This window comes from Galeopterus variegatus, unplaced genomic scaffold (assembly GCF_000696425.1).
Source record: "Galeopterus variegatus unplaced genomic scaffold, G_variegatus-3.0.2 Scaffold10575, whole genome shotgun sequence".
Lineage (NCBI taxonomy): Eukaryota > Metazoa > Chordata > Mammalia > Dermoptera > Cynocephalidae > Galeopterus > Galeopterus variegatus.
In genome coordinates this window covers 24862-35804 of record NW_007736686.1, presented here as the reverse complement: position 1 = coordinate 35804, position 10943 = coordinate 24862, and the positions used below count along the sequence as shown (strand labels likewise).

The following is a 10943-nucleotide window of genomic DNA, read 5'->3' as shown; positions in this document are numbered from 1 at the left end:
ACCCGAGTTGCCACGGCAACGGCTCTGTACCATCCTTCCTTGAGCGCAAAGGAAACAGCCAATCAGAGGGCTCCGCCGGCGCATGCTCTCGCGCCACTTGAACCCCGCTGCCTCCTGGGAGTTGTAGTTCAGGTGGTTCACTTTCCGGCTGGGGCGTCCCTTCGCAGCTGCCGTCGGCCGCGGAACCACAACTCCCGGCGAGCGGCGCGCGCGCATGCGCGGGTGTGGTGGGGCCGGCGGCGGGCCGCATGGGCATGTCGGCGCTTCGCTGGGGCCGCGGTGCGGCGGGACTGGGGTGGGCCCTGCGCTCCCGGAGCCGCCCCGGTCCCCCGGCCGAGGAAGGTAACGCGGGTGGCGCCCGGCGGCTCGAGGCCGACGCCGCGGCAGCCGCCCCTCCCGCCCCGCGGCCGTGACCTTCGGCTTTGAGCGCCCCCGGGCTCCCGTTAACCCCTACCTTTGCCCTTTGCCCCTAGAGGTTCTGGGGAACCCACCAACTCGGCCCCGCATTTCACTGCTTGTGTCTCGCTTACCTGACGGGGTCGACAGGGCACTTTGACCTTTGACGCTTGGTTTCTTTTGGAGTCCCCTGACCCCCTGTTTGGGATTTAGGGCTCTTGGCCTTTGAACCTACCTTCAGTTCGAGGACTCTCCGTCCACGACCCACGCCCCAGTTTCATCAGAGTGTCAGGCCCCCTCCACCTGTGACCTCTTGGTTTCTTTGCAATTTGAGACCCCCAGAACTGACAGCTTCCACTGAATTCAGGGCCCCTTTGCTCTCTGGTCCTGCGACTTACGTCCATATGAGGACCCTCCCCAGATGCCTGGCCCCCTTCAGTCTCTCCCTTTTCTTCCGCAGGGACCCTTGGGGGCATCTGGGGCCCCAGAAGGAGCTCGTCCGCCAGCCCCTGTGAGCAAGACCGCCGGAAGGACTGGGGCCACGCGGAGCTGCTGGAGGGTGAGCCCTGATCCCCAAGCTTGGGGCTTGAAGCCCCTTCCTCGCATCTCTTGTGTCCCCTCTGCTGGTTCCTCACAGTGACCTCATCAGAAGGAGATGGGCTCCCCATCATACAGGGAAGAAACTGAGGTTCAGTCCATATACTGGGGTAATGGCAGTTCCCATCTGGAGCGCCCCTATTCCCGGGAGACAGCTGAGCCCAAAGTTATACGCGGAGAGACTCCCCAGGCCACTCGCAGCTGCACGGGCAGAGGCAGGATTTGAACCTTGGGTAGGGGCGGCCACTGTTTGCTTCCCCTCATGCCCCACAGCCGGCCAGGAAGGGAAAAGGGGGTCCTTTAGAAAGAGAAGAGCTTATTACAGAAAATTCCGGTGTACGAAACTAAAGACGCAAGTTCAGTCAGCCACTAGCTTCAACAGCAACCCTACTTCTTTTCCTGCCCACCTAATGATTTTTTTTTTTTCACTTTAATTAGGTTATTTTTTGGTGGCAAGCCTGTATGGGGATCCAAACCGTTGGCCTTGGTGTTATAACGCCATGCTCTAACCACCTGAGCTAACTGGCTAGCTCCCGCCCCCAATTATTTTAAAGTAAAGCCCAGATGTCGTATTATGTGACCAGAAGAAAATTCTGGAAACTTAAATCACATCATGTCGCTCTCCAGTGGTCTCTTCTCGCTTGCAAAATAAACTCTAAACTCCCGCCCCAGGCCAAAGACCTCTGTGGCCTTTGCTCACCTTCTCTGCCTCTGTTGGACGAGTTGCACCTGTCTCAGGGCCTTTGTACTTGCCTGTCCCCTGGCTCTATGCAGAATTGGTGCCTCTCAGGTCAGATGTCACTGCCTCGGGAGGAGGCCTGTACCCACATCCCACTCCACCTCATGACTGCCTCATTTTCTTCCCACCACGGGCCGAGATCACCTTGTCTTTTTACTTAATTTCAACACGTCTCTATTGAGTCCCTGCCTGTGCCAGCCCTCAGCCATGAACGCAGCCAACATTCCCTCTTCTCATGGTGGACGTTCTGGTGAGGGAGACGCGAGAAGCTGAGCACACATCCAGGTGGTCCTCGTTATTCCAGGATTCCACACGTGGGGATTTGCCTATTTGCTAAAATTTATTTATAACCCCCAATCAGTCCTCACAGGGCTTTCCCAGTCGTGAGCAGACACGTGCAGAGTGGCAAAGAATTTGAATCGTATCAAGTGCACGCCCTCAGCAGAGGCTGAAGGAGGTGGCCTCAGCCTCCTGTTTCAGCTCATACTGCACAGTACAAGGGTCCTTTTCGTGGCATGTTTGGTGCCATGTTTTTGCATTTTTTTTGCTTTTTGTTGGTGATTTTGCTGTGTACAGTGGCCCCGTGGGTCATGCTGTGGTGTGCCTTATGAACAAAGTATGCCTGCGGATTGCCTTCCTCCAGGTGTGACTTACGGGGCTGCCGGCTGTGAGCTCCGTGCCAGCAAGTCAGCAATATACATTAAATAAAGCGTCTTTAAGCAGAAACTCATGAGGCTGAGTTACGTGTTGATCAGTTGACAGAGCTGTGACCACGGACTGCAGGAACCTGACCCTGTGTTTCCCCTAGGGGCAGTGGCTTGGCAATCGCCAACTCTGTTAGCAGCAGCTTTATACGAAGGAACTAGCGTGAGCCACGGGAACCCAGCACACACAAAGTGGCACCTGTCAGGCAGGGTCGAGATTGAGAATAGTCAGTTTAGGGTCAGGGCGGACGCATTCTGGGCAGAGGGCACAGCACATGCAAAGGCCCTGAGGTAAGACAGTGAAGCCATTCAGGGCTGGAGCAGGGGGAGGTGACAGGTCCCCGGATAGATTTTGAAGGCAGGGCCAGAGATTGTGCTGACAGGCGTGATGTGCAGGGGAGTGTAGGTGACCCTGGGTTCTCGGCCTGAGTCCCTGGAGGGACAGAGCTGCCAGTGACAGGGGACACCAGAGCTTTTTGGGACGTGTGAAGTGCTCATGTGGAGGGGTCAGGGTGGAGTGGGGGGCACACATATCTGAAGTCGGGTGGCAGCTGGGGCGGGGGAGACGCAGGTTAGGGAGTCGACAGCCACCACACGGAATTGAGGCCTCCTGACCAGGGTCTGGAGAGGTCAGTGCCTGCACGGGAAGGGGGTCCCCCTGACATCCTCTCCCTTTGCCCCACACAGTGCTGGAGGCACGCGTGCGGCAGCTGCAGGCTGAGAGCGTGTCGGAGGTGACCGTGAAGAAGGTGGATGTGGCCCGACTCCCAGAGAACGCTGGCGGGGGTGGCGGCTTCCAGCCACCCAGAAAGGTCCTGATGGGACCCTGTGGCCGCTGGGCAGAAAAGCTGAACAGGGAGAAGCGGACCATGCAGAAGCGCAAGGAGCGGCTGGAGGTGAAGCTGGAGATGCAAGCTGAGCAGCTGGCCCGCAAGCTGCAGCCCAAGCCCCTGCGGGTGGAGCCCCAGCTGCAGCACGGGCCCCTGGCTGACTGCCTGCGGCGCTTCACGCACGGGATCCCGGAGAGCCCCTGGGAGGAGCAACTGGCCCAGGTGCTGCAGGAGACCCCACAGAGGCTGAGCCACGAGGAGGAGCAGGCACTGGTGCGCAGGAAGAGGCGCAGGAGGGCAGAGGCGCAGCCCGCCGGACCGCAGCCCGCTGGGCCGCAGCTCACTGGGCCGCAGCAGAAGCTGCTGTCCTTTCTGGAGTGCTGCCTGCTCACCGGCCACCTGCCCCTTGCCCACCACGTGCTGGTCACCCACCACAGCAGGCCGCGGAAGCAGCGGCTGCTCACACTCGCCATGTACAACACCGTCATGCTGGGCTGGGCCCGCCAGGTGAGTAGCAGGCAGGGGCCCAGGGATGGGACTGGCCCTCACTGAGACCTGAACCCTAGAAATTGCGTGTGGCCCTGAAAGGAAGTTTTGAAAGTGACCAAAAGTAGAAGGGAAAGTGTCTGGTACTGTTCCAGTGCGTTCCCTCTTGGTCTTTCTTGCACAGGGCCTCTGGAGCTGCCTGGCAGGGGGTGCTTTTGGCACCCAGGGCCGTGCACAGACCCCCACGGATAGTGGCAGAGGGGCTTTAGGTTTGGTCTGCTAGTCTTTCTGGCTTTCTCAGGTGGAAGGTCGGCTCGGGGTTTGGCGATCCCTCTTTGTCAACACAGGTGTCTGCAGCTGTCGGTTTCCTCCGAGTGCTGTGCTAGTTGTGTCCTTGTGTTTTGCTTTTGATTCATCTAGAGCATTTTCTAACCGCCCCTCTCCCACCCCCCCATTTCTTCTTTGACTCCTTGATTGTTTAGGTGAGTGTTTTTTTTTGTTTGTTTTGTTTTTTTTTTATAAAAGATGACCGGTAAGGGGATCTTAACCCTTGACTTGTTGTCAGCACCACGCTCTCCCAAGTGAGCAAACCGGCCATCCCTATATGGGATCCGAACCCGTGGCCATGGTGTTGTCAGCACCGCACTCTCCCGAGTGAGCCACGGGCGGGCCCAGGTGAGTGATTTTTACAGACCTTTTTAAGGGAAAAAAATCCCCAACATTCTCCCACCCCTTGACTCTTCAACCCTAATTTGAGAAACAGTAAAACCTTGTCTGATACTTAGGTAAACAAAGGAAATTGATCATGTTAAGAAAGACTTAGCAAAATATTAAGACGGATCTGTGGTAGGGAGTGTGATGTACTTTGCTGACGCATCAAATGATCAGTCCAGGAGCGAGCAGATCCAGTAACTCGTGGGATTTCACGTCTGCAGGGCCTCGGAGAGGCTGGTTGCCGTGCACATTCCTAATGAGGCTGGAGGTGCACCAAATTCCAGGGGTTACCGGGCATAAGAGTAGTGCTTCTTTCCCATCCAAGGTCTCGGATCCTCTAAACTCCCCCTGGCAAAGAGCCCCTGTATACAGCAGGACTTTTAGCCTGTGTATGAGTTTCTTGGGGCTGCTGTAACAAAGTATCATAAACTTGGTAGCTTAGAACAACAGAAATATGTTGTTACAGTTCTGGCGGCCAGAAGTCCGAGATCCAGGTGTGGCAGGGCCGTGCTCCCACCAGGGGCTCCAGGGAAGGGTCCTTCGTGCCTCTCCCAGCTGCTGGTGGCTGCAGGCAGTCTTGGTGCCCCTTGGCTTGTGGACACATCACTTCAATTTCTGCTTCTGTCATCACATGGCTGTCTCTTTACATGTCTCATAGGGAACGAACCCTTGACCTTGGTGTTATAACACCGCACTCTAACCAAGCAAGCTAACCGGCCAGCCTCAGACCCTATTTCCAAGGCCACATTCCAAGGTTCTGGGTGGATGTGAATTTTGGGGGACGCTGATCGGCCCTTGTCATTCAGGCACAGTTCTTCCAAGTGACTGCCTGCTCCTCCTGGGCAGCGCTGGCTCCTAAGTGATCGTTTCTGGGGCCTGATGTATGCAGGGTGGTGCTTGTCTGTCAACAGGACCTGAGTTTGGGTCCCGTTTCTGCCACTTGCTCACTGGGCAGCTCATACCCAGTCAGTTCTCCCTGAGCCTTGGTTTCCCCTTCTCTAAAAGAGAGAAATTCACTGAGTTCTTGGAAGGAGTGAGAGACCTAATGTAGGGCTTCTGAGGACGTGTTTAGGAGAGCGGCGTAGAAAATACATGAAATTTTATTTTATTATTTATTTTGGGCAGCTAACCAGTACAGGGATCCAAACCCGTGACCTTGGTGTTTCAAGGTTGCGCTCTAACCAGAGGAGCTAACCAGCCAGCCCCTGTGAAATTTTAAATGTGTGTTTTCATCTTGATGATAATATTACAGGTGGGGTGTTCTTTGCCTGAAATGTCTGGGACCAGAAGTGTTTCAGATTTTGGAATATTTGCAGATGTGTAACCGGTTGCGTATCCTTAATCCAAAAATCCAAAGTCCAAAATGCTCCCAGAGAGCATTTCCTTTGAGGATCATGTCAGCTCTCAAAAAGTTCGGGATCTTGGAGCATTTCAGATTTTGGATTTTTGGTAGCTCAGCCTGCACTGAATGAGAATAAGGAAGGACAGATGTGCCTGTTCTTGACCAGAGCTACCTGGAGTGCACCACATCTGCCACCAGCCACGTGTGGCTGCAGGATGATCAGAACACTTGGAACTTGGCCGGGTGATGGAAGAATAGGATGTTCAATTTAAATTCAAATTAAAGGACTGTGTGGCCGGTGACTGTCACATTGGGCAGCCGAGCTGAGGTCATCCAGAGGACTCCACTAAAACCCAGGTCTCAGAGCTGTCGTTCCCTCTTGAGACAGCACTTCTCAAGTTAGGGCTACAAGTTAGGGTGGGAGGATGTTGGGAAGTTTGTTTTTTTACCTTCGAAAAAGTCTGCAACAAGGGCTGGCCCGTGGCTCACTCGGGAGAGCATGGTGCTGATAACACCAAGTCGAGGCTTAAGATCCCCTTACTGGTCATCTTTTTAAAAAAAAAAAAAAAAGAAAGAGTCTGCAACAGATCCTAGGCAGCTTCCTAAGCAGACAAGGGGTCAAAGAGGAAATTGCAAGGGAAATTAGGAAACATGTGGTGAAAATGGAAACACCACCTGCTGCAAATTAGGAGAGGCAGCCAAAGCAGCACTCAGAGGGAAACCTGTAGCCACAAGCGCCCACACTGAGAGAGGCAAAGGATTGCAAAGCAGTGACACAGTCTCCAGCTTGGGAACCCAGGAGAAAGGCTGTCCATGGAACCCACAGCAAGGGACGAAAGGAAGCCATAAAGACCGAGACAGGGATAAATGAGAGAGAGAGAAGTGGTAGTGAGTCAGTAAAACCAGAAGTCAGTCATTTGAAAAGATCGACAACATTGGCAGAAACCTTCAGCTAGGCTGACCTGGAAAGGGGTCGGTTGGTAGCAGCCCCCAAGTCATGCATGTGCATTTCCAGAAAGTAAAAAGATTAAAAAACATTGATGAGTCCCTGCCCCGAGAACATGAACCTCCTCACGGTCGGTCTTGCCCGGCGGCCGTGTGGCCTCCTTGCCGAGCACAGGAACATCGGGTAGGCCCGTCTCTGTCCAGACAGGGGCCACTAGTGGTCCTGAGTTGACAGCTACAGAGAAGGGGTCTCTAGGGAACAGAGGGGCGGGGGAGGCCGGACCATCCCCTCAGACCCTCCCATCTCGGTCTCCCCAGGGCTCCTTCAAAGGGCTGGTTTACGTGTTCTTCATGGTGAAAGACGCTGGCTTAACTCCAGACCTGGTGTCCTATGCAGCCGCCCTCCAGTGCATGGGGCGGCTGGACCAGGACGTCCACACCATCCGAAGGTAGGCACAGCCCTGCCCAGGGGCACCACAGGTGACTTGGGTTCTGTGACAGTGCCATGGGCTGGCCAGCAGAATAAGCATGAGGTGGTCACTAGGCCCCCTCAGGGTGGGCCCTGCAGGGGCCAAGTTTGCGGCTGCCCAGTCCCTTGAGCACCACTGTGTGCCACCCTCAGGTGCCTACAGCAGATGACCCAGGACGGGCTGCAGCTGCAGGGGCTGTTCACAGGCGTGGCCCTGTCCGAAGAGGAGCGGGCTGCACTCCTGAAGGCTGTGGTCAAGGCTAAGCCCACCTTCAGCCCGCCACCACGGCCCCCGCCCCCTGTCAACACCTCAACACTGCTCAGGGAGGTCTACGCCAAGGTGAGCCCGTGGCCTGACACCCGCGGGAGGACTCAGGGAGGTGTTGCGCAGGGGGTGAGACCCGGGTGGTCAGGCCAGTCCTCTCTCACCAGGCCCCCCATGGGGCCTCACCTGGCCCGTCGCTGGGCTCCACCCTTCCTGCTCTGAGAAGGTCAGACAAGCCAGAGCTGGGAGACACTGGCCTGAGGGACCAGGGACATTAGCCCTCAGGGCTCCCAAGGTGTGATTCAACTGCCACAGAATCTACCCTTCTAAAGCATAATTCAGTGGTTTTTAGTACATTTGTGGAGTTGTGTAATCATCATCTCTATCTAGTTCCAGAACTTTCTCATCTTCCCAAACTGACACTCTGTCCCCATTAAACACCCAGTTCCCATCCCCTCCCCAGCCCCTGGCACCCCCCCATTCTACTTTCTGTCTCTGTGGATCTGATGACTCTCGGGACCTCCTATGGGTGGAATCACACACTGTTTGTTCTTCTGTGTCTGGTGTCTGTCACTGAGCACAGTGTCCTCAAGGTTCACCCACATGGTAGCGTGTGTCAGAGCCTCGTTGCTGTTCGTGGCTGAGTGATGTTCCCGTGCATGGCTGGGCCATGCTGCATGTGTCTGCTCATCTGTGGACGGACTCCTGGGTTTCCACGCCTTGGTTGCCGTGGACGTGTGCTTTCAATTCTCCATGTGCTGGGTTTTAGTTTCTACTTTTTTTGTTTCTGGATGGGCTACACATTTACATGGTTCCTAGTGTGAAAAGAAAAACAGCAAACTTCTGGGGACACAGTGAAGTTTCTCCCTGGGTACTGCCAGCCCCTGGTTGCCTCCCTCAGCCAGAGAGGTTGAGGCCAGGCTGGGCAGACCCTCTTTTGTTTGTGCCCAGTGGTGCCCCCTGTCCCTCTCCCTGCTTTTTCCCCAACCTCAGCGATGGAGGTAATTACTTCCAGGAGACTTGCAGAAGCGGATGTAATTGTGCTGGGGGCGGAGGGGTGTTCTAGGAGGGCAGGGGCCATGCTGGGTGTTGGCCAGGTGTGTCCGGCCTCACCACCTGCCTGTGCCACAGGACGGCACCGTGTCCTACCCAAAGCTGCACCTGCCCCTGAAGACTCTGCAGGGCCTCTTCCAGCAGCAGCTGCGCATGGAACTCGGTACCACTGTCTACGTTGAGTCTGTGGAGAAGGCCTCACCCATGACCAAGGAGGTCGTGAAGGCGGTGAGGGACAGACCCTGGGCTCAGCCAGGCTGGGGCTCCCGAGGGTGGGTTCTTCCCTCCGTCTCCTCAGTCACACTGGGGCCCACCCACCTGCTAAAGAGAAGGCTAGGGTGAGAAGTTGCCTGAGACGTGCTGGGCACTGACTTGATGGCCACCCATGGGCCTCATGCAGGCTTCTCTGCTCCTCCTGGGGCTCGTGGGTGGGGGTCCTGCTGGCCATCACCGCAGTGACGGGGTGGTGTTGCCTCCCCCTGCAGCGGAAGACCCTGAAGAACCTGCGTGTGCAGTGGGAGGCCGCACTGCACCAGGTGCTGCAGGAGACCAAGGCCAGCCTGGCCCGCGAGGCCCACGAAGGCCACCCCACGCTCTACCCCCACCTGTGCCTGCTCAGCGAGCAGGAGTTCGTGCAGATGCTGATGCAGGCCCTGCAGGCACTGCCAGCCCAGGGCGAGTCCCTGTTGTCCCTGGCCCACCAGCTGGGGATGCGGGCCTTCAACCGGCACGTGGTACACAGCAAGCAGCTCAACAAGCAGGTGCAGGCACTGGAGCAGCACTACATGCAGTACCTGCACCTGCTGGCCTCTGACACCCAGGTGAGGCCGGGAGGGGGCCCAGCAGGGAGGTGGGGCACCCAGGAAGAAACAGCCCTGGGTGCCCTCCCTCCCCAGGGCAGCTGACTTGCCCTAGCTCTGCCCAAGCCCAGCCACAATTTCACCACCTGTGAAATGGAGATAACCGCACCCACCTGCACCTCTGACCAGCCCTCCCCCTCAGGTGGCTGAGCCCTGCTTGCCACGGCAGTACTGGGAGGCGCTGGGGGTGCCTGAGGCCCCGCCTGTGCAGCCCTGGCCCCTGCCAGTGCTGGTGCAGCTGGGCAAGCAGCTGGCTGAGATGCTGGTGCAGGCCGTACAGATGCCCCGCAGCCTGGCCGCACCCCAGGGTGCCTGCCGGCTCATCCCAGTGCTCTACCACGTGTACTCCTTCCGCAGCTACCGCCAGGTGGGTGGCACTGGGGTTTCTGGGTGGTGCGGTCCAGGAGAGGGGCTCCCTCCCCAGTCCTGGGAACGCTCTGTGCCTCTGTGGTGGCTGCCTGACCTCCAACCGGTCGGTCATACCCTGCCTCCATGCCCGCCTCCTGGGATGAAGTGTCTTGTGGGTGGAAGGTGCTCAGGGCAGGCAGTGTGGTTGTTGGGGTTATTTTTAAAGTTGGCTCTGCCAGTGGAAACTAGTTTTCCCCTGGCTGCGGAGGGGACCCTCTCAGCTGAGTGTGAGGAGGGGTGGCCAAAGCCTCCAGCTGGAGTCCCCTAACCACCCACCTGTCCCACCCTAGATCGGCATCCTGAAGCCACACCCGGCCTTCACGCAGCTGCTGGCAGCCGCGGCGGAGCCCACGCTGACCTTCGAAGCGGTGGACATGCCCATGCTGTGTCCTCCGCTGCCCTGGACCTCACCGCATGCTGGTGCCTTCCTGCTGAGCCCCACCAAGCTGATGCGCGCGGCAGACGGCACCATGCAGCACCAGCACCTGCTGGAGTGCTGCCCTCCCGCTGCGCTGCACGGTGCCCTGGATGCCCTCACACAGCTGGGTAACTGCGCCTGGCGTGTCAACGGGCACCTGCTGGACCTGGTGCTGGAGCTCTTCAGGGCCAAGGGCTGCTCCCACCTGGGCGTTCCGCCGCCACCCTCCGAGGCACCCCGGCCACCTGAGTGCCGCCTACCACCTGGCACCCCACCCGCCCACAAGGCCGAGGTGCGGCGGGAGCTGGCCCGCTGCCTGAAGGTGGCCCGCGAGATGCACAGCCTGCGGGCGGAGGCCCTATACCGCCTCTCATTGGCCCACCACCTGCGGCACTGCGTCTTCTGGCTCCCCCACAACATGGACTTCCGTGGCCGCACCTACCCCTGCCCGCCCCACTTCAACCACCTGGGCGGTGACCTGGCCCGTGCCCTGCTCCAGTTTGCCGAGGGCCGTCCACTGGGCCCTCACGGCCTCGACTGGCTCAAGATCCACCTGGTCAACCTCACAGGGCTCAAGAAGCGCGAGTCCCTGCAGGCCCGCCTGGCCTTTGCCAACGAGGTGATGGATGACATTCTGGACTCCGCAGACCAGCCCATGACGGTAGGCGTGGCGGGGCTGGGGGACGACGGGGACCCCTCTTCCCCAGCTCTGTCTCT

The 10943-nt window shown here is 57.9% G+C and overlaps 1 protein-coding gene across 1 annotated transcript in view; it reads left to right on the top strand.

Moving 5' to 3' along the window:
* The first annotated feature begins 254 nt into the window (after positions 1-254).
* Positions 255-10943, top strand: part of POLRMT (polymerase (RNA) mitochondrial (DNA directed)) — a 14605-nt gene continuing 3916 nt past the window's right edge. Inside the window, exons 1-9 of the mRNA XM_008594327.1 lie at positions 255-342; positions 857-955; positions 3124-3773; positions 7072-7202; positions 7376-7562; positions 8619-8768; positions 9026-9361; positions 9543-9767; positions 10099-10887. Coding sequence (XP_008592549.1) covers positions 255-342; positions 857-955; positions 3124-3773; positions 7072-7202; positions 7376-7562; positions 8619-8768; positions 9026-9361; positions 9543-9767; positions 10099-10887 — 2655 coding nt within the window. The remainder of the gene's footprint in view (positions 343-856; positions 956-3123; positions 3774-7071; positions 7203-7375; positions 7563-8618; positions 8769-9025; positions 9362-9542; positions 9768-10098; positions 10888-10943) is intronic.